The 22,580-nt window shown below is 39.3% G+C and overlaps 3 protein-coding genes across 12 annotated transcripts in view; 2 read left to right on the top strand and 1 right to left on the bottom strand.

The window, feature by feature from the left end:
- The first annotated feature begins 1,450 nt into the window (after window positions 1-1,450).
- Window positions 1,451-7,256, top strand: dph7 (diphthamide biosynthesis 7). Of its 4 annotated transcripts, none has more exons than XM_086207062.1 (10): window positions 1,451-1,558; window positions 1,817-1,994; window positions 2,370-2,499; window positions 2,788-2,875; window positions 3,719-3,813; window positions 3,912-4,072; window positions 4,927-4,999; window positions 5,082-5,147; window positions 5,292-5,464; window positions 5,581-7,256. In XM_086207062.1, exons 2-10 carry the CDS (start codon window positions 1,931-1,933, stop codon window positions 5,979-5,981), a joined length of 1,251 nt encoding a protein of 416 aa, XP_086063188.1. In that variant the 5' UTR covers window positions 1,451-1,558; window positions 1,817-1,930; the 3' UTR covers window positions 5,982-7,256. The 4 variants fall into 4 exon arrangements, with proteins under 4 accessions (XP_086063188.1, XP_086063187.1, XP_086063185.1 ...); XM_086207061.1 differs by having other exon boundaries at window positions 2,366-2,499; window positions 5,584-7,254; XM_086207059.1 differs by having other exon boundaries at window positions 2,366-2,499; window positions 5,581-6,466.
- Window positions 7,257-10,149: 2,893 nt separating this feature from the next.
- mrpl41 (mitochondrial ribosomal protein L41) lies at window positions 10,150-11,836 on the bottom strand. Of its 2 annotated transcripts, none has more exons than XM_086207064.1 (2): window positions 11,659-11,741; window positions 10,150-10,922 (listed from the first exon to the last, which is right to left on the bottom strand). In XM_086207064.1, the coding sequence occupies exon 2, from the start codon at window positions 10,894-10,896 to the stop codon at window positions 10,489-10,491; it is 408 nt and encodes a 135-aa protein (XP_086063190.1). In that variant the 5' UTR covers window positions 10,897-10,922; window positions 11,659-11,741; the 3' UTR covers window positions 10,150-10,488. The 2 variants fall into 2 exon arrangements, with proteins under 2 accessions (XP_086063190.1, XP_086063189.1); XM_086207063.1 differs by having other exon boundaries at window positions 10,151-10,922; window positions 11,681-11,836.
- The window catches only part of pnpla7b (patatin-like phospholipase domain containing 7b), a 30,595-nt gene continuing 19,648 nt past the window's right edge, over window positions 11,634-22,580 (top strand). For 2 of the 6 annotated variants that reach the window (XM_086207056.1, XM_086207053.1), the window contains exons 1-16: window positions 11,637-11,879; window positions 12,996-13,079; window positions 13,895-13,969; window positions 14,242-14,329; window positions 14,608-14,684; window positions 15,430-15,524; window positions 16,526-16,666; window positions 17,453-17,612; window positions 17,764-17,844; window positions 18,243-18,371; window positions 18,489-18,569; window positions 19,447-19,567; window positions 19,726-19,809; window positions 20,312-20,394; window positions 20,754-20,903; window positions 21,554-21,631. In XM_086207056.1, the coding sequence (XP_086063182.1) occupies window positions 11,721-11,879; window positions 12,996-13,079; window positions 13,895-13,969; window positions 14,242-14,329; window positions 14,608-14,684; window positions 15,430-15,524; window positions 16,526-16,666; window positions 17,453-17,612; window positions 17,764-17,844; window positions 18,243-18,371; window positions 18,489-18,569; window positions 19,447-19,567; window positions 19,726-19,809; window positions 20,312-20,394; window positions 20,754-20,903; window positions 21,554-21,631 (1,686 nt within the window). In that variant the 5' untranslated portion in view covers window positions 11,637-11,720. Of the gene's footprint in view, window positions 11,880-12,039; window positions 12,139-12,995; window positions 13,080-13,894; window positions 13,970-14,241; window positions 14,330-14,607; window positions 14,685-15,429; window positions 15,525-16,525; window positions 16,667-17,452; window positions 17,613-17,763; window positions 17,845-18,242; window positions 18,372-18,488; window positions 18,570-19,446; window positions 19,568-19,725; window positions 19,810-20,311; window positions 20,395-20,753; window positions 20,904-21,553; window positions 21,632-22,580 lie in introns of those variants that run through there. The other 4 variants (XM_086207054.1, XM_086207055.1, XM_086207058.1 and 1 more) reach the window with 4 other exon arrangements.

Here is a 22,580-nt window from a genome sequence, read left to right as displayed (position 1 = left end):
AAAGAAACATATTTACTCTGCGCTTTGCAATCTAGTTCCGCAGCCAACAGGCTATGCACATATAAATGAATACATGATATTATACTGCAACTTTCCCCTTCTGAGCATAAAGGGAAGATTAAGTTTCACAGTTATAATTTGATTAGTCTGATTACACAATCCCAAGAATTTCTAATTTTACAGTTAATCTTCTCAACATCTTATCTGACTAAACTGTACAATAAAACAGAACAGATAGCTGACATGAGATTAAGTCATGGCAGTCAACAAACAAGGAATGATGGCATGCAGACAACAGCACAATGAACAATGTTGAGTTTTGAGTTCACTAAACTCAAGGCAGGTACAGTTAAAGTTGCATGAAACACATGCAATTGCATTGGACTCAACATCCCCAACGTATTCGGAGCTGCCAAAATCTATTCTAACAGTCAGTAACATTTTGTGTGAATGCTGATTCAAACATATATTCCTGTGCACTTACTCACACTTCTGTAACCTGTGTCCTGGACTGTGTCCCCACAGAAGACTTATTCATGCACACACACACACACACACACACACACACACACACACACACACACACACACACACACAAACAAAAGTAAAATATAAGTATCTAAAGTAAAATAATTAATTATGCAGAATAGTAGTAATATAATTTTATTATTATTGTTTCCACAAAGCACTCCATCCATAATTTTACAAACAGTCAATGTCAACAGCTCAAAGCATTTATTGAAGGGAGGTGTTACATCTGCATATTTCTTAAACATTTGACTTAGATGTAACATTAAAATTCCATCCACCCATTTTCTTCCTCTAATCCTGACTGAGGGCCGCAAGGGGGTGGAGCCTCTCCCAACAGCTTTCGGGCGAGAGGCAGGGTTCACTCTAAACGGTGACACCAGTTCATCGCAGGGCCAACACATACAGACAGACAACCATTCACACTCACAGCCACACCTACGGTCAGATTTAACATTTAGCATCTAGATTTAATGTTAAGATCTAACACTTAACATTTAGACTTTGTTTTAGTGTTTAGATTAAAAACATAATTTTCTTTCATGCACAGATTTTTTTTAACAATTGAATGAATGCATGGAAAATAAGCCATATATGAGGAAAGTCAACGAAATATTGAAAATATCATTATCAAAAATATTCGAAAATTGTTTTCGTGTTTTTACAGTAGGCACTTCATACAAGACATCTCATCTTAAAAGGTGGAAGATAAAACAATGATAAAAAAAATAAAAGAAGGATGATATTAGACCTCTGGCAGATTAAGTGAGACGAGAACAGTGATGGCAGAACATTCTCTAGAGAACAAAAAGCAGTTTTAGCAAAAAGTAATAAAGATTTAAGTGAGGAGGTGGTTTTAAGCGCGTTCTAGTCCGAGCCACACACCAGTTGGCGGCGGTAATGCACCGACTTGTTGTTTACTAACCGCCATAAAATTCAGAGGAAGAAAAAAAAAGAAAAATAAAGAAGAAGAAGAAGAAGAAGGGGGAGGAGAGGAGGAGGAAGTGGAGGAGAGGCTAGGGGCATACATGTGAGTTTTGGTCTTTAGTAAACAGAACTAACTGGTCTTTCTGATGTCCCTCCCTAGTTATAGCTTTGGACTTACTAACGTGTTGTTTGTTGGCAGGTTGCGCTATGTGAAGCTGTAGTAACGTGACGTTAACCAGCATTAGGCTTTTGCTAAACAGATTATTTAGTTAGCGGAGTTAGCCTCATGGATTTTTATTAAGAACAACCAGTTGCTTGAATTCGTCTCTCTCTGATTGGAATGCAATATCTTATTTTGTAGCATTCGGACTCACTGGGCACATTAACGTTATGAAGAGCAGGTGGCCATGGCTTGGAAATCGAGAACGCGCAGTCTCCAGGTGTTCGACACTGAGCTGAGTGCTGACACTGTGGAATGGTGTCCTGTGTCACCGCACCACAACATCCTCGCCTGCGGGACTTATCAGCTACAGAAGGGGGTTAGTTCATCGTTTCATGAGACGGGCGCTTTGCTGTTTACAAACTCATTAAAAGAAGTTATCGCATATGTTGTATTGATATTCTGGCTTTGGTTGTTCACTGATAGTTTCAAGATTACCACAGTGAGTGCAAACAATTTAAAATGTTCAATGAAGAAACATATATAACGAGAGTAGATGTAAACATGCTTGACTTAAATCACAGCAAAATGTGTCAAGATTTACTGTTACCCAGCCCAAACAGTGGAATAAGGTTTTTGTGACTTATTTTAATCATTGTAATTGATTCTTAATGTGGCTATAGTTAACAGTGAGTGGGTTTGTGTATGAATATTGACTTATATTTGTCATTTTCATCATCCCTACTGGAGGCAGGTGAAGAGGGTGGCACCCCAAGCCGGACTGGTCGCCTGTACCTTTTTGAATTTCGCCGAGATGTATCAATGAGACCACCTCTCACTGAACTACAGTCCAAGGACACAGCTGCCATCTTAGATTTGAAATGGTAAGACATCTTAAAAAAAAAAAAGAATAGGTTGAAGAAAATGATATGTATGGATTGAAGCTGCCCGTATTTAGCATGTTTCATGTTCATGGAGCTCAGTGCAGACTTTTATTGTTTGCTGAAAACAGTTCTTTGATGTGTACATATAAATCAGACTTAGAAATCCTTTATTGTTGGAAATTATTGGTAATATATAGATAAATGAGTACACATTGCTTTCAAAACAGAGCCTCAGAAGAAACTGTTTAATATCAGATAAGAAGAGTCTCTTGTTCTGGACCTTCTCAGGTGCCATGTGCCAGTGTCGGGGAAGGCTGTGCTGGGATTAGCAGCTGCCACCGGGGAACTGCAGCTGCATTCGCTCTTGGAGAGTCAAGTAAGAAATGTGACTTCAGAAGAAACACTTGTCTTACATTTTGGGGAATGTGCTGGTGTTTCTGTGCAGAATTAGCTTCTGATATCAAATTGGATATGGATGATATATTATGATGATAAGCTAATTTTCTGGAGCTATATCTAGTCAACCAAAGGAAGTCCTGATCAACTGAAATTAGATTGACTCTCTGATTAGCTGTTAACAGTGACCGTTATCTTACAGTATATGGTATTGAAATAAATGCTCCCAGATGGAGAATCTTATCTGAGAATTCTACCTATATCTCCATTCCTACTAAAACTTAATTTTCAATGTGAGACTAAAAAGACAGAAAAAAGTTCAGTATAAGAATGTTTGTTCATCAAATAATCTTGCAACCACAGGAGTTTTCCATGGACTGTTAAAACAGTATCTCAAAGCAGATTCAGCTGATCCAGATGGTATTTCTTTTTTAACTCCATGACATTGTGTGCTTTTGTCAAAACATGATCCATGCATTACCCACAATGCAGCTACACCGACTCTGCGCTGAATTTAGGGTATGCTATGCTTGAGCAGCTATTGCAGCCTCATGCCTAGATGAGCACTCCTTGTGCGTGTTATCAAATTCAAATGCATCATGAAATGCACTTACATCATGAAACTTCGAACTCTTACAAGTAATTTAAGAACAGTTCAAAGATGTGTATCCACATTTTGAGAGGTAATCTTTCATGTTCAAAATCTGTCATTATAGCTTGAAACCGGTACTATTAATTACTTACACAAGACATATTTTGAATCTTTGAGTGTCTAACTGCTAAGCTGGATGTTTACACTAATGACTGTGCTTTTATACTGAAGGAAGGCAGCTGTTGTCTGCAGACTCTGAGCAGTCAGACCGTGGGAGCAGAGCGGCTGGCTTTGTCATTAGACTGGTCCACTGGAAGAATGGATAGGTGAGGCAGTCAGTGTGCTCTAGAGCCAGCTGTGCTTTTCAACAATACAGAGGGCAATGCTCACTCTGGTTATTTGTAACTTTCCCTGTTGGTGCCAGCAGTAGCGATGTGCGGGTGGTGTGTAGTGACTCTGCAGGCTGCATCAGTGTGCTGTCGCTCGAAGAAGGCTCCCTAATGACTGTGTCACAGTGGAAGGCCCATGACTTTGAGGCTTGGATCTCAGCCTTCTCCTACTGGGACACACAGCTGGCTTACTCTGGTAACATCTTCCTCAAATACAAACTTCCTTCATTCCAGCAGGGCTACCCCTGACTTTTACAGGGTCTCTGAGCTGAAATAAAATTCAGTGTAAAACCTGCAGTCAAAACTCGACATCGCAGCTGTTATATCTACAACAGTATAAACAATAGCCGTTGACCAATTAACAAAAATTGTGCATACTTGACATAATTTATGTACAAAAACAAGGAGATGCTGCTATTTATAGATCAATACTGTTAAATGCTGTAAAACTATTTTTTTATTCACATTTTTTGTGTAAAGTTTTTTGTTTTGATGTTAATGTAATGAATATAAACTCTTTTATACAAAATAATTGCAAAGCAGACAAAGTGCTCAAAAGCAAGAAAACAATGCAGACTTAAGTGTTACACTAATGTTCATTTGAGTTCAGCTATTTATTTATTTATTTTTTGGTAGTATTTATCAAATGTATTATCAGATCATCTGCCTCCTTGCTCTCTAAACTTCGGCACTGACCAAAAATTCTTGAGGAGCCTTCACTTTAGGTAGTTCCTTTCCAAAATGTCCCAACATCTATCTATTTTGAAAGAAAACACTTCAAGAAACTACAACCAAAGACGTGCTTTATTCAAGGTTTTTGTACAAATGAAAACTGAAAAAAAAAATCAAAAACTAAACAATGGACCAAAACTGTAGTTTCCAAAAAGTTGGTATGGTCTTTTAAACTTGAGCCTTTTTCACGACATAAGATTACAGAGTAGCTTCGAACATTTTTTTTTAATTTTGCCAAATGTTGCACAGTTTGTAAGTTTAAAAGTTCTTGGGGTCACACTGATTAGTTCAGTTTATATGTGTGCCTTAACTCTCCAGGTGGAGATGACTGTAAACTCAAAGGCTGGGATCTCAGGGTTGGACCCTCCAGTCCAACTTTCATCAGTAAAAGGTAGTAAGAGCATCATCACAATGAATTTGTACTGTCCTTTTTGATCATGTATGGTGACATTTGCCCTATGTCTCTTCTGAAGACATTCGATGGGTGTGTGTAGTATTCACAGCAACCCTCATCGGGAACACATCCTTGCTACAGGCAGGTAAATACCCTATAAACTGTTTGATAATGTAGCACTGTGTGACAAGCACTTTAATGTCCCAAGTCCTGTTTATTTCCACTGCTTCCTGTTGTAACTAACAGCCACATCTCAAAAATCATCTCTTCGGAATCTGCCTTCCTGCAGCTATGACGAGCATGTCTTGCTGTGGGATGGCAGGAACATGAAGCAGCCTTTCAGTGAGACTTCCATGGGTGGCGGTGTTTGGAGGTTAAAGTGGCATCCAACCCATCCACATCTACTGCTTGCAGCGTGCATGCACAATGACTTCCATGTACTGCACTGTCAGCCCGCCACAGGTGAGTTATCTAACTTACCCTCTAACCCTGCTTTTTTTTTGTACAGGTCCCAGTATATGTGAAGTAATTATTGATGAGTTTTGATGAATATATTATTGTTTCTGGTTTTGGTCCAGAAGGCAGTGGAAGTGCTTGTCCAGTTGTAGCCTCCTACATACTCCACAATTCTTTGGCATATGGAGCAGATTGGTCCCGCCTGTCCCTGGAGGAACCTTCTCCCTGCCCTCCTCCTGCTGCTGAACCAAAGAAAAGCGTCACAGAAAGTGGAGGGCACCTGAGGATCCAGTACGAATCTCCTACTGCCAGCTTTGACACCTCGCTTGAGGATGATGCTGGACGATACATCCCAGAGAGCACACCATCACCTGCCAGCTCTGCAGCAGTCCTCGCCCACAACCCTGATGCAGAGGCCTCCTCATTGTCGTGTCTGCTGGCAAGCTGCTCCTTCTATGATCATATGCTTCATGTGTGGCGGTGGGACTGGACTCCAGAGGAGGCTCAACAAGAACCAGAGTAATATTTATCAGGCCACAGCACTAGCTGAGTTGTCTACGGACATATTTCCCTTCAAATGATCCCATATAATAGAATGTACAGCCTAACCATGACATGGGCATAAAATACTGTTATTACTTTTACTGTCTTCATACAGAGGATTACACCCCACACTTGGAATAATTAATCACAGAATATGTAATTAGCAGAACCCTCTATTTTCATAAAGACAACATTGTTTTAATAAACCTGTATTTAAATGAATGTGGGATGCTTGTATATCTTGTATAATGCAGAATATGAATTAATACAGCTTTACACCAAACTACATACTTTTTATGTTTTATACTCTTTATTTGATCTTTTTAAGTAATTGTATATTTTAATTTTTTTTTTGTAAGCCAATAAAACCTGACTTGAATGTTTAAAAACCTACCACGAAGTAACAAGTCAGGAGTCCCATATGAATTTGGTGGTGTTTATTAATGTTGCTTAACTTTATTGATCCTCAAAAGAAAATTATTGTCATTGGCAGTTGCAGGCATTAAAGCACAAATATGATAAAATACTTCTAGATAAACCATATATTGGACACCCTGTTCGATCACATAAGAAGCACCTGCCAGTTGGTGTTAAAACATACAAATATTAGATTTCCTTCAGTCAGCAGCAAAAAAACTACAACAAATAAAACACTCAATGGAAATGATTGAATATCTGGTTGGAAAAAAGTTACTACTTTGCACCCTGATCTGCCAAGCCTTAAGGAGGAAATTGCTCCCCCATTCATCACCTTTAACTGAGTGATTTTATAGCATGTTAACAGACAAACCAACTAACCTTGGGCCTCTTCAGTGGATAGCCTTTTATAGTTTTGAGAACTAAAATTTCTAAATAAACGACTCAATGGCTCCAAGAGAAAATAAAGAAACGATACAGCCACAGAACATCAAATAAGTTTGTAGGTTTTGAAAATCGGGGCAGCATGGCTCTGAGGTAGAATGGCCGTCAAGCAGCCAAAGGGTCGCTGGTTTGATCCTCACTTCCCCTGGTGATTGAAGTATCCTTGATCAAGATACTGAGCCCCTTTTGCTCCTGATAGCTCTACAACAGACTGGCGACCGATCTAGGGTGTACTGGATAAGCAGTATAGCAGATGGATGGATTGTATTTGAAAAATGATAGGAGAGAAAAATCTCTCTGGTTGTGTAGACATGAATGTACAATACTACAACACAATATTAATTAACTCTTCGACATGATTGTCTTCTTTGTGTATCATAGGCCTATATATATATATATATATATTTCTGTCTGTGTGTGTGTGTATGTATGTATGTATATATACATATATGTACAGTGGCGAGAAAAAGTATGTGAACCCTTTGGGATTTCTTGGATTTCTGCATATATTTGGCATAACATGTGGCCTGATCTTCATGTAAGTCAGCACAATAGATAAACAACTTCTGTTTTAACGAATACGGCACAAAATTTTATATTTTCATCTTTTCACTGAACACATCATGTAAAAAACTCACAGTGCAGGGTGGAAAAAGTATGTGAACCCCTAGGTCAAGGACTTCTACAAGAGCTAATTTGAGTCAAGTGTCAACCAACAAGGAGTTCAATTCGTGTGACAAGTTTGCAGGAGTCGATTCAAGCTGCCCTGCCTTTTAAAAACTCTCACTAGTTTTGAAATAGCTGTTCAGATGAAGCACTGTCTGATGGGAACCATGCCCCGCACCAAAGAGCTCTCTGAAGACCTGCGAGCAAGAATTGTTGAGCTACATAAGGCTGGTAGGGGATACAAAAGTATCTCTAAAAGCCTTGATGGCCAAGTCTCAACAGTTAGACAGATCATCTACAAATGGAGGGAGTTCAAGACAGTTGCCACTCTCTCCAGGTGTGGTCGTCCTGCAAAGATGACCGCAAGAGCATAGCACAGAATGGTCAGTGAGGTGAGAAGGAATCCTCGAGCATCAGCCAAAGCCTTACAAACATCTCTGGCACATGCAAACATTTCTGTTCATACCTCCACAATACGTAAAAGTTTGAGCAAGAACGGAGTTCATGGGAGGACACCACGGAGAAAACCTCTGCTGACAAAAAAGAACATTGCTGCACGTCTAAAGTTTGCAAAAGACCACCTTGATGTTCCACAGCAGTTCTGGGACAACATTCTTTGGACAGATGAAACAAAAATTGAGTTATTTGGAAGGAACACACAACGCTATGTGTGGAGGAAAAGTGGCACAGAACACCAGCATCAGAACATCATCCCAACTTTGAAATATGGTGGAGGGAGCATCATGGTTTGGGGCTGTTTTGCAGCCTCAGGGCCTGGACTGTACTGTCATCAATGGAAAAATGAATTCCAAAATGTACCAATACATTTTGCAGGAAAACATAAGACCATCGGTCCACCAGCTGAAGCTCAAACGAGGATGGGTGATGCAACAAGACAACGACCCCAAACATACAAGTAGATCAACAACAGAATGGTTCAAACAGAAGAAATGACGCCTTCTGGAGTGGCCAAGTCAGAGTCCGGACCTCAACCCCATTGGGATGCTGTGGCATGACCTCCAGAGTGCCATACACACCAGACAACCAAAAAATATTGCTGAACTGAAACAATTCAGTTAAGAGGAACGGTCCAAAATTCCTCCTAGCCGTTATGCAGGTCTGATCTGCAACTATAGGAAACGTTTGGTTGAGGTTATTTCTGCAAACGAAGGGTCAACCAGTTACTAAATGCTAAGGTTCACATACTTTTTCCACCCTGTCATGTGAATGTTAACATCTTGTGTTCAATAAACAAAAATCGAATCATATTTCTTTTGTGGAGTATTACTTTAGGAGAATGTACGATTGTATTGTTGTGACTTAAATTAAAATCGGAATACATTTTATGACCAATTTATGCAGAAATCCAAGAAAGCCCAAAGGGTTCACAAACTTTTTCTTGCCACTGTATATATATATATACACATATTTAACTCTTAATGTATTGTGGCTGCAGTATTCCTATATTCTCCTTACTTCCAACTTGAGTTGATAAGAAAATTGCTGACTTGAGATATTTTTCCTCAAAAAAAACTGTTTAGTATTTATTGAAAGTTGTCATGCTTGTTTTTGTGTTAGCTGTTTATGTAAAGATGTTATGTTTTTATTTACGTTGTTCACCATGAAAAAAAAAAAACGGCTGTGCTACTGTTTCTATGAGCAAGCTCATTAGAGTTGGTAGTACAAGGGAGTTGCAAGGTTCTGAAAATGAATTATGAAAGCAGCACAGCTGATATCAAAAAGAATTTAGTTTTAACAGTAATAACCCCAGTCATTTAACTTAAGTAAATAAAAAACATAACTCAGCAACTTTCACTTGTAGCAGAAGAATAAACTTTGACTCAACCCCAGGGTGTTGGGTCCCTTGAATACTGATGTTTTCGTTTAGTTCTCCTGTATTTTTGTTCCCACATGTGTTGATAAAGGGAGTGTCAACTGTTCAGGCACGAACAAGGAAATACACTTCACACATTTGTGATGTCAGTCACACAAAACAAATTCCATCAAGAATTTAGAAAAACTTCACAGTAAAGGCTGCCAGATATTGTTTTGAAGCCAGAGGACACCGCTTCCATAACATAACGGTGAATCTGACCAAATAGGGATGCATGTCCTAACTTGAACACAAATATATCTATATTTTTGACTTGAGATTTGCAGCCCATTTAAGAATAACTAGTAACACCTATAAACTATAATATTTATGATGAGAATAGCATTCATAAATGTTTTAACATGTTCAAAAGCCTTTGGGTTCCCATCAGTGTTATATTGAAAATGATAAATGACAATATATTAAAACAGGGGTGGTGTGGCTCAAAGGAAGAGTGGCCATCTAGCAACCTAAGGGTCGCCGGTTTGACCCCCCTCTGGTGACCATGTGGAAGTGTCCTTGGACAGGATACTGAGCCCTGATGGCCCTGCGATGACCTGGCAACCCATCCAGGGTGAACCCTGCCTCTCGCCCAATGTCAGCTGGGATAGGCTCCAGCCCCCTGTGACCCTTAACAGATAAGTGGTATAGAAAATTGAGTGGATGGATGGATAGTAAAACAGTTATTAAATAAGAGGCTTCTCAGAGCAACACCAATTTTGACAAATACTACACATTTGTGGGAAAAAAACCTGAATTTTTTATAATGTCTTTTTATTGGGCATGTGTACTAAATAATTGTAAAGTAGAAATCTTTACAAAAAAAAAGGGTGCGGTAACTGTTGGTAGCATCAGGAATCCAATTTTCAAGTACATACAGATGTCATCTGAGTCCACATGCAGTGTAGAATGTATGATAAACCTTAGTAAACACGAGCATAATACATAGTTTTCATGTTGATTTACTTCCTGGGGTTTTATTTTGGCTGATGAAGGTTACAGAGGTCACACACTTGCAGGATTTGATGTTGCGGGGTACATTGGTAGCCTATCCATGCTTTCAAATACACGAAACCCAAGACGGGTTTTAACGCAGAAAGTTCTTGGGATAAAGTTTGAATAATTTCCCCTCCTGTGTGGGTTCAAATCCATATTTCTCCAGTTGTTCTATGTTGAAAGTTCCCTCTTCTATATCTTTTGTGATTTTAGGGGCCACAACCTCAGCAAACAAGCTCTCTGCAGTAAGTGGAGGCTCGGTTTCTCTGGTGGTACGGTATGACACGTAGGGTTTGAGTTTGAATCCCTCCAGGTTAGGCACCACAAACTCAGGAATCATGGCCGGGATGGACAGAAACTTTTTGCTGGAGAGCTTCAGTCCAGTGGGCCTTGCACCCCTGCCTTTATTGTGAGTCCTTGAACCACGCTTGCTGGTGAATTCTGACAGTCTGTCTGCTCCTCTTATCAAACCTCTCGTCAACGTGGACAACACACCCATGATGCCACTGTGTCTACTCCAAAAACCTATGGAGAAATAAAACATTATTCACTTGTAGTGTTCACAACCTTGAAAAAAAATTGACTTTTGTGATCTCTTTACTGCTATTTCAACAGTAGTGTTACTACCAATAGTTAAAGGGTGATGTGAAGTTGTTACATCATGATACACATTTCACTGAAAAACCCACTGGAATGATAAAGGTGGGAATTTGTAGGCGTCTATATGGAATATGATGCGCAGGAAAGACATGGCTGCGGCACCCTCATAATTAATACTGACACACGATAAACCTTTTAACAAATATTCAAACCTTCCTGCGGCTTAATTACGAATTGTTCGGGCCAAGAGCATACTGGTGATGTGCAAATTCAGGAAATACAAGAGCAGTTATTGCTCCTCTGATTAGTGTCCTCGTACACACAGGAAACCAACGATCGCGGGAATCCAAAAAATGGCAACGTTTGTTCTGACGCGTCATGATTTCATGATATTCGTTTGTTTCTTTAAACTGAATAGGATTGGATTCGATTTTCGTTAGCCAATAATCAGCACATTGTTCCATAAGCGAACTTCCAACCTATTTGTAAATTAAAAAAACAAAATTACGAAACAGTTTCCTCGTGTTGGCTATCTAACGTTGACAAAGGAGTTTACAGAGTAGCTAGTCGTTAATTGTTGACGAACTAATTGGCTCGAATGAGTTTCAGAGTTAAATGTGACAAGACACAGTTTGAAGGTTCTAAAAAAAAGTGTTCATACGTCGAAATTCGACTCATCTCACCTTGAAAACGGGTTGACGTTCCAAGAATATAGTATACCCAATGGTCATACAAAATGTTCAACGATTGGTCAAGACACAACAACGTCCACCAATTGAAAACTGTGTTACTACTTTCCCAAGCGTCAGAGCTCGAGTTGCTGCCATCAAATCCGGAAGTAGAAGAACCAACCTTCAAATTAAAATGCTTACAGACAGTGAGGTTTGTATTGCACACAAGAAAAAACACACTTGCGTCGGCTACGTAGCATATTTTATTCAGTTATGCTTCAGTTTTTTTGGGATCATCGACACCAACATTGGGCAACCTTGCCAAATAATTTAATTTTATGCGTCACATATGTGTCAATACATTGTGGTAGGAATAACAGGATATTCATAGTTTACTCTGAAAGGTTTTTAACGTTACACCATACACAATACCGAGGCATGGATACGTACATCTTTGACACAAAATAAAGGTACATTGCGTGGAAAAGTTTTGCTTTTTATAGTAGAGGGATTTATTTATTCATTCCTTTTTTTAATGGGTTGTGTTAACGTGCATAATTTACTTTAATCTCTCGTGTTTTTGAATCGCATGTGTTTTACTTGTGTTGGAACCGTAAATTGAAGCGTGTTTTCTCATTTAAAAATTAAAATAAACTGTGACTCAATATACTGCCCATGTGTTAACTACTGTCAGATATTTAAATCTGGTCGTCTGAGTTATCTTGCTGCATGCGTAATCACGTCTCTTACCCCACCTGTAAAGTTATGCGTTTTTGGCGCACTAGCAAATTCTAGTACATCTATTAACCAGCAATTAACAGTACCGTTCAGTGTGAGACATATACTAACGCTATATTTACCGATATCTTCTCCTTAATCAAAATTTGAATCCGACACTGCAGTAAATATCTGTTTTTATACACTGATTGAATAGAGTTTACAATATATGGACACAGTCTATGTCGATATGATACAAACAGACGTAGTGATTGAAGGTCTGAATATTTGCTGTTAACTTAAACGGTTATTTTCCCCGGAAAACAATTTCTGTCAGTGTCCTCGGAATTGTGACGATAGGAAGCAAAGTCCATTGGAGTATATCTTGTCACGTAACAGCAGCAGAGTGTCTGGTTGCAAACAGGGAGCTTGTGACCTATTTTTTTCTCGAGCATCTTGACCTTTAACCCAGATAACTGCAAACTTTTGCTTGTACTAATTAGATTTTATTATTTGTAGACGTATAGATCCACATGTCCCCACATTTGAGGACTTAAAATATGTTTTCCAATTAAAAAAAAAAATTCTTACACTTCTGTTTCACCTGTAGAAGTTCCCTTTTCTTGGTGCTGCCGAATCTTGTGCGTCAGACATGGAAGAAAACGAGGATGAAGAAAAATGCTTTTTATACCCAGTATGTAATCCACACCGCTAATGCATTTCACTACAGTGTTAAAGACTATAACAGTAAAGTAAGTGCATTTGAAATCCTCCGCACTCCTTTATATTTTCACCAGACAATCATCTAAGTGGTATGAAAAAGTTGTCATTATGCAGTTTTATAAGTCCCGCCTTCACATATGCACAAATATTGCCAGAAGTATTAATGTATACAAAATATTCTTGATAAATACTGTAATGTGTACTTGACATTGTCCTTAAAATGCCACAGTCTTTTCCCTCATTAAAAACTCAACAACACTTGAACATACTAATTATTTTTCTCGTTTGATTGCTTGACACAAGTTGTGCCCTATTGCTCTATAAAGGCCATTCGGACTGTTGCTGTGACAGAATATTTCCGAAGTCACAGATGGTGGCTGTAGGACTGCCTCTAAAAATCAGATTTTCAGTGAACACAACATCGTACACTTTCACCAATAAATGTTAAAAACAGTTTTCCATTGTCAAACGCTGCACATACATCATTCTATTGAGTGAGTGTCATTCAAATATATGAATAAAAAATTGTCTGGAGGGGACCTCAAGTTATAGGCCCCCCCCCCCCCCCCACCCCCGTGACCCTTAACAGGATAAGTGGAAGAAAATGGATGGATGGATGGATGGATGGATGGATGGATGGATGGATGGAAGGATGGATGATGGATGGGACTTTATGTTTTTGTTTAGAAATACTTGCCTGTCCTGCTTTAACCCCCCCCCCCCCCCCACGTCTATCTCAGTCAGTAGTTGTGTACATCAGTGTTGTTTCTGTAATTTATGTTCTAGAGCCTGGTTCCTCTAGGCAGTGAGATGAAGGCAAAGATGCAGCACTTTGTAGAGGACAAGATGGAGGCCAACATGGTAAACTGCTGCTGAGTGTGTTAAAATTCGCAGGGATTTTGCTCTTGTCATTTACATATCGGTTAAAAGACTGCAACAATCTATCAACTTCTCTGAATTATTTCAACTTCTGTTTAACTTTTCTTGCTGTAAGTGCATAAATGACCAATTGATTCACCTAAATCTTGGTTCTTGTAGCATGTTACAAGAATAAGAATAAGTTTTTATTAGATACCCATTTAGAATGCAGCTTATTGGGCTACATTGAAAGTTCTTTCCTGTTTTTCTTCCAGTGGACAGCTGTTCTGTTTGGAGCTGTGGCAGTTGTTTCTTTCATCGGGGTTGTTGTGTTCCTACTTTACAGAAGATATAAGCTGTCAAGTCAGTGGTTTGCTCAATGTATTTGTTGCCCTGTTTCATAAAACATTTATGATGCCTCTAAAACATAATTCACACAGAAGTAGGTTATGCTATGATTTTTGTCATGAATTTAATTTTTTAATTCTGTTTGAAACATTTGTGATTTTTAAAATGTCACCATGTTCATTCAAAAGAATAACAATTCAAGTATTTACTGTGCAAAGATATTGTTGAATGATTACATCCCAGTTAATCAGTGATTGCAAATGTTCTAATAGTTAACCTCTTGTGTCTTCCAGAGGAGGTCGGCAACCCTCGCTACCGTTTCAGAAAGAGAGACAAAGTGATGTTCTATGGCCGAAAGATCATGAGGAAGGTCTGTGTATCATTGTATCCAACTCAGTGCCTGTACATAATACATTTAACAGCTGCTCCTTTGTGTAGCAGTGAGCCCCTTGCTGCTTTGCCATGGATTTATTTAAATAAGTAAAGTTAATCTCTCTCTGTGTTTTCATTGTCCCTTTTTTCATTTTGTGCATGTTTGTCACAGTCCTAATTTGGTCTGTTGATTTCTAGTTTTTGATGATTGTTGTCATCTTTTCAGGTTGGACTGATGAGTCGGGTCTTTGATCTTTCTGTGTGTCCGTGTATATAATATTCCCTTCTTCTGTCTTTGTTAAGTTTCTTGGCCACCAGCCTAGTCTCCCAGGTGGAAAAGCCCGGGCCCTAGAGGGGACAGATGGAGCTGAGTTTAAATATATACACACCAAACAGCAAACAAAGAACAAGACCACAATGTCTCCCCTCAGAGGACAGACTCCCCCGAGTGGTGTGGGAGTTGCTCCAGCTGATGCCCCTGGTCCTGCTAGGTTTTGGCTCTGCATTGGTTGGGGAAGCAACTGTTGTCATAAATATTTAACAGTAAATTAATATCAGCAAAAATTAAATATGAGTACCAGATTAGTATATCAAATAAAATCGGCGTAACAACACTGTTATTTAAGACCACTGGAGGAGATGAACCAGTTATTAGATGACCATTCTATCTCTTGAGCCATGCTCCCCTACAAGGTCTTGTTTCGCATCACATTCTGTAATTTGCCCCTTTTTTTGTATTGCAGGTTCAGACTTTGTCTTCGGTTTCTTCCACTGCTTCGGGCTCAACTTCCCGGCAGAGGGTGAAGAAGAGGACCAAAGTTCTGTCAATAGCCAGCAAGTGAGTCATTTACTGAAGTATTTACTTCAGTTCATTCTTGATGCTGGACTTGGAGACCTTAAGATTACTTTATGAGGATATATTTTCTGTTATTTTTTTATTGAAAGATTTCCAACAGAAACTCTCAGAACCACTTTATATTTAGTGTAATGTACAGTATATAATGTATATGATTTATTTAATAAATGAATGTTGCTTGTGGCACGGTGTTGCAGTGGTTAGCACTGTCGCCTCACAGCAAGAAGGTTGTGGGTTCGAGTCCTGGCTTGAGCGCAGGATCTTTCTGTATGAGTCTGCATGTTCTCCCTGTGCCTGTGTGGGTTCTCTCTGGTACTCCTACTTCCTCCACAGCCCAAAGACATGCAAATGGGGACGAGGCTGATTGATACTCTAAATTGACCGTAGGTATGAATGTGAGTGTGAATGGCTGTCTGTCTCTATGTGTTGGCCCTGTGATGGACTGACGACCCATCCAGGGTGAACCCTGCCTCTCACCTGAAGGCTGCTGGGATAGGCTCCAGGCCCCCCGCAACCCTTAACAAGATAAGCGGAAAAAAATGGATGGATGGAATTTTGCTTGGAGAAATTATCACTTCATGATAACAATCTCTTCTCATCTGTCAAAATTTTAAGGCGAAATATAAATGAACATTAACTCAAATTATTTAAAAAAAAGGAACATTTCCAATACATTACAAAACACAATAAAGTAAAATATGCTTATGAATATATATTATTTACATTATATATTACAATAAAAACCGTTTTAGTTGAAAGGTGTCTAAATCCAGTCAGAATGATGATGTCGATAATGATGATTTTGTAATTATAATAATAATAATAATTATTATTATTATTGTCATTGTTGTTGTTACAATAACAAGTACATTTGTTTATTAAGAATTTGGCTTACCTTTTGTGTGTGTGTGTGTATGTGTGTGTGTGTGTGTATGTGTGTGTGTGTGTGTGTGTGTGTGTGTGTGTGTGTGTGTGTGTATTAGGATCTTGCGTATCCGCAGGGAGCCCCCTACCTTGCAGCCCAAGGAGCCTCCTCCAAGTCTACTAGAGCCTGACCTGACAGAGTTTGATGTGCAGAGCTCTCACCTGCCCTCTGAGGTCCTGTACATGCTGAAAAACGTCAGGTGAATGAAATAAATCTTCAGTCCAATAGTGACAAGAAGATCTAATTGCACACCACATGAGTATGAATGTTCATTCTAACAGTTACTACTGAAAGAATGGAAGCTGATCTCATTAAAAATTCTGATCTTTGAGATGCTTTATTTTTCTTCATGCAGAGATATACAAGGAGCCTTGGGCTGTCCCATCTTTCAATACTCTTAACCTCAGGAGGTGATAGTGAGTCACTGTAGTGTCTAACCTAACCTCAGATTAACATGAAAGGACAAAAAAAGGAGTGTAACCATGACTTTTGACCATTATCGCCACAACCTACTCCCAGCGAGAAAGCGTATTTGAAGGGCAGGAACTGGCTACAAATGCTGTGCTGATAATAATTTATTCAACTGAACTGGCAACAATCCAGGCTTCATGGGCACCAGTATGAAGAACTGAACAGAAGAGCTGACAAAGACAGAAAGGACCTAAAACAAATCACAACCATTCACACAGCAACAAACACATGAGGACAAGAGTTCTCAACCAAAAACTCCTGTCCAAAACTAACTCAGCAATGTTCCAAATGTGACTGTGCCAAAATTGGCTCTGACTGAAATCTTCAACTTCCAACTTTTAATAGGTTTTTTCAACAGAACAAAATACTAATTTTAATTCATGCCTTTAATGCTATGATCCTTTCTGGATCTCTTATGTGTGTCACATATCGAAAACAAACTCCTTATCGTCACAATGATTAAATATCTGACTGTTGTGATTGCTAGTGGTCTAATAGTGTGTGGTATAACCAGGGTACTGGGGCACTTCGAGAAGCCTCTCTTCCTGGAGCTGTGTCGTCACATGGTGCTGATCCAGCTACACCAAGGAGAGGGACTATTCCGCCCAGGTGACACAGACGACAGTATCTACGTTGTTCAAGATGGTCGCTTGGAGCTGTGCATACACGAGAATGTAAGACCGCATGACGGAAACATGAACAGCTAGGAAGGATGTTGTTATAGATCGGTACTTGATTTCTTTGCTGTTTTGTGAATGTTTGGTGGTCCATATGAAAATTTTACCTCTGTTCTAATGTGGAGGTTTTTTGTTTTTCTCACTGCAGGATGGCACAGATGCTGTGGTGAAGGAGGTTTTACCAGGGGACAGTGTCCATAGTTTGCTCAGCATTTTGGATATCATCACTGTATGTGTGCAATCAGTTTTTTTCTTGACGTATTCGTGCCTTTTTTTTTAAATCTTTTTTTTCTTTAAGTGTCAGGATGCTCAATATAGTCTTTATAGGATTTAACATTAGTCTAGACTTATTAGAAAGGTATTAAATCACACACAACATACAGGTAGAGCATTTCTTTAAACTTAAACAGTTGTGCATTTTTATCAGGATATGTTTTCAGTTATCATGACACTGGCTTCCCTTTTATTCACCAATTTTGTTGAAGAATTTAACTTTTAAGGATTTTCACATTCCCTGCATCCATCTTTCTCATCATCACCATCATCATCATCATCATCATCATCATCATCATCATCATCATCATCATCATCATCATCATCATCATCATTCTTTCATCTAAAATTTAGGGCTATCCAGCTCCTTACAAGACTGTTTCTGCAAGGGCTGCCATTCCCTCCACTGTCCTGCGTCTTCCAGCTGTAGCATTTCAGTCAGTCTTTGACAAATATCCTGAAACTCTGGTCCGTGTCATCCAGGTAAAGTGACAAATGTATGTTATGTAACTGATTAATTGATCTCACGTCATTGCATTTACCATGTTATAAACAAATGTACAGACATATTTATTTCTTTTTCTCTCCTGTCTTTTATAGATAATCATGGTGCGTCTCCAGAGAGTGACCTTTCTTGCCTTACACAACTACCTCGGTCTGACCACTGAGCTCTTCAACACGGTAAGCTTGTTTGTCCAGACTACACTCTAGATTGTGCTCTGACTACAGTGGGTCTAAAACTGATGGGACTGCCCAGCTTGTTTTGTTGCCAAATATGATCTTGTGGTTATTTTTCTTTTCCTTTGTAATCTGCTTCACCACTCTGAGTATACAGTTTGGTGATTTAAAAAAAAAAAGTAGATTAGAACAACCCCTCCAACTTGAAAATGTCACATGAATATTAACAAATACTGGATGTATATGCCAGTGTGGTATGACAAATTGCAGAATTTAACTATTTGTAACATACACTGTTGTAATATTTTGTGATATTAGAATTGGATAAAATTTCAGAACTATTTTCCTGAACGGACACAGTGATTTGATGCAGTACTTAAAAATTTCAGCTGCGACTTCTAATCCAAGACGATGGAGACTTCTAGAAAAACCAAGATCTTAGGATCAGGATCTATTTGCATTTGAATACACAGAGGAGGAACTGCAGATTTTGGAAGCTGATTTAGCAAGATAGTACTACAAAGCCCATCCACTAACATTCATTGTGTTAAATCAAGTAACAGACAGTCTCTGTGGGTCTCAGCTGCCTGAGGCACAGTCAGAGGAGAGAAGGGTATTTGTCTCTTTGCCTGACTCTGGGGAAAATGGCAAATTAGCATGAGTCAATCAAGCCAGTTTTTTGGCTTTCACAGCATATGTCATTCTTTCTTCTGAGAAGTATTTATTCATAATATGAAACTTGTGTAAAATCTGATTGACAAATGAACTTAAACCATCATGAATGGCTGGAAGTATTAGTCCAACCCTGTTGTCTTATTTAATAAGGATGTTGTACAAGTGAGGTCATGTTTCCAATATGTATGTCTACGGTGCATTAAAGGAAAGTCAAGCCATCTCCTTGGTGTCAGTTGCCCATGTTATGGGTGAGACCAATCCACACAGAGGCTTCCGAAGGCAGCCTTCCAACTCTGATGACATAGGCTCTGAAAAAGTTGACACAGGTTAGAATTAACAACTTCTGTTTATGTGTCTTTATGTGTTTATGTGTGTGTTTATGTGTGTGTGTTTATGTGTGTGTGTGTGTGTGTGTGTGTGTGTGTGTGTGTGGTCTGTATTTTGTATTTTAAGTATCCTTTTTTTTCTTGATTAACTGTAACAGAAAAACCCTGCCAATCTGCCACTCAAATGTCACCGTCAAAATACAAGAAATCTCGCTCTCTCTCCACCCCAATGGCTCTTACAGGTATGCTGCGTGCAGCATTGAAATTTATATTTTCAACTGAATAACAGAGGCCTCTCCTTCCACAGGTGTTGTAAAGTTTAATGCAAGTGATAAAATTCATAAAAATGTCCTCAGTTTACTAGCTTTTTTGATTTTTATTTGCTGGAAGTGGGTTTTGTCTTTGTGTAAATGCGCATAATGGGATCAGGAAAGACTTTTCCTGGTTTGGACACTTACCTGGTTTGGACATTTACCAGTTGAGAATTTAGCTCATGATACATTTAAAATCCCTGGTCAGTCTTTCTTTTTAAAAGTGAGAAAGGACACTCAACCATCTATTCGCATGTCAGTTTTGGGAAAACATGTATTCACATTTTCTCGCTTTCTAAATTTGAAATACACTTTGATGGAAATCTTCTTGTTGAAGGTTTGAAGGGTTCACACAGCATGTCTGAATTGTGACATGAAACAAAAAGGGGGAGCTGACTAACGACAAACCGAACTTGTGTCTTTGTACATGCAGGTGAAATGTCAGTTGACCTCAACAGAGTTTATGAAAGAGCTCGAGTTGCCAAAGAGGAGGCGGTGCCGTCAGGTCCTGTGAAGGTCTGTTTTAGTGTGTTTTGGAGGGTTATATGTTTTGGTCAAAGTTTTACACACCAGGAGGCAGAAGATCATTCCCTTTCTGGTTTCTTAGAACCTTGCCCTTTAATTGCATATATGGGCCAAGAGTTAAATTCCTTTTTCCATGGAAATAATACAATAAATTTTACTGTCACCCTTGATTGAGTTGATGTTAGGATTTCAGTTGAGCTGGATCAGTTTAATCAGTTTTAACATCCAGACTGAAATTGTACAAGAGATTTTTTGGACCATTGTAATGCACTGCTTTCATAGACAGGATGGCTTACTTTGACTGACTGTGCAATGTGTTTTCATTATTCTGCATCTCTCTTCCTCTTCAGTCCATCCTAAAAAAGAGTGTTACCATGCAGCAGACACCCTCTGTTGTTTACCACTACAGTGATACAGGAGGGGACAACGTCCACCATAACAAAGTCAATGCTATTTTCCAAGCTGCTAAAAAGGACCTACTGAAAGTCATCCAAATGCAGGTAGCACACAAACTGGACCTACTGTTTTCATCGCAAGGCTGTTGTCATTTTAGTCCAGCATTCACAATGCTTACATTCTGTTTCATTGACTTCAGTAAAATTAGGTTCGGTGAGGCACATTGCTGGTGTATACGTGATGCCATGAAAATGTTTGCACCATGAACCTGGTAATAAAGCATCACCAAGCAATTTGAATCACTCTGAGTCACCACGCATCTAGGTCAACCTCATGCACATTTCTGGATTTTTTTTTCTGAATCCAAAACTTCTGGATCCTGTTGATCTGCTCATCACTAGCTGCATCCTCTCCACACCACACCTAATCTGTGTTGCTCATACTGGATATTGATTTTTTTTTCTTTTTGCACCTTTTGAGTTCTGCAAATTTAACAAGTGACTGTTCAAATTTCAAGTCATCCTTACTAGCGATGCTGCCATGGGGATAAACACCTCAAACCTTAGTTTGTCAGTTTGTAGTCTTGGTATTTAGTGGGCCAAAATGCTATGAATAAATCTGCTGTTATATCTGAGGCTTTCTTGGTGATTTGTTTATTGTGCATTTTCGTTTCTTTGAATTTTGTATTAGTTATTTATAGTCTCTCTCTCTCTCTCTCTCTCCTCTCAATGTGTAATTGTTGGCATTTCATCAGGACCCGGGTCTGCTGGAGGGGAGGGTGACTCTTCGCCAAGTCAAAGGTGGTACTGTTGTTGCCCACCAAGGAGACCAGGTCAGTCTTTCACATTCCAAAAACTCCACACCAATGGCTGACTGTATGTTATATGTATTTAGGACATTATTGGCCCTATTGAATTGATCTATGGCTCCAGGTGGTTAGCAGATGGCACTTTTTTCGGGCGTGTTCAGCCTTAATTTGGTATTTTTGAGGGCGCTTGATTGGAGCGCAAACCTCAGCGCATGGCTCAAAGAAGTGGTCATTAGACACTTATTACTTGTGGTTGTGTTTCAGGCGTGACATCATTCAAACCGAATTCAAAACTGTCTAATTGGCAGGAGGACGTGGAAATCTTCAATAAAGTGGCATGTTACAGACATGAATGAACCCTTGACATCCAACAATCTGTTGTTTGGCAAACTGCTGACACTTTGGATCACTCTTTCCTCAGTGATGCTGCCCCTCTCTCATACACTTTAGAAACTTTCTGGTTTAGTACCCTCCGACATGGAAGAGAGTAGGAGGAGTTGAGAGCATGGCAGAATTTTTTGAATCCTTTGTCTTCCACAATTTTAAATGGCTGGAAGTCAGTGCCTATCATTTTAATTGTAACTCTTCGTCTATCTTCCCCTGTCTCAATGGGGTTAAGACAGGTGCTCCAAAGTTATACTAATGAGAGATGTGTGTTTTTGGTTTTGGTTTCGTGGGAGCAGGAGTGGCTTGACTAGAGCTAGGTGATGTGGGCCCAGTAGTATCATCAGAAGTAGCGTTAGGTGCTGCTTTGCCGAGAATTATAGCAGACTGACATGTGTAGGCAGCTGAAGCCAGAGTAATAGTGGCCTGACGTCTTACAGTACCTCATGTGGAGGCTGAAGCACTAGTACCGTCAATTTTTTGAGTGACTTCTTGTATCTGGTGTGGAAGCAGAAGAAGCACTTATGGTGTCATTGTCACTCTCATTGATGGAAACATCATCATCACTGATGCCGGAGTAAGTTGGCCT

The sequence above is a fragment of the Aulostomus chinensis genome, chromosome 6 (genome assembly GCF_037954235.1).
Source record: "Aulostomus chinensis isolate RoL2024-O1b breed Wild chromosome 6, RoL_Achi_v1.0, whole genome shotgun sequence".
Taxonomy (NCBI): Eukaryota; Metazoa; Chordata; class Actinopteri; order Syngnathiformes; family Aulostomidae; genus Aulostomus; species Aulostomus chinensis.
Note: the sequence above shows the minus strand (reverse complement) of the source record. Positions and strands in the feature narration are given on the sequence as shown.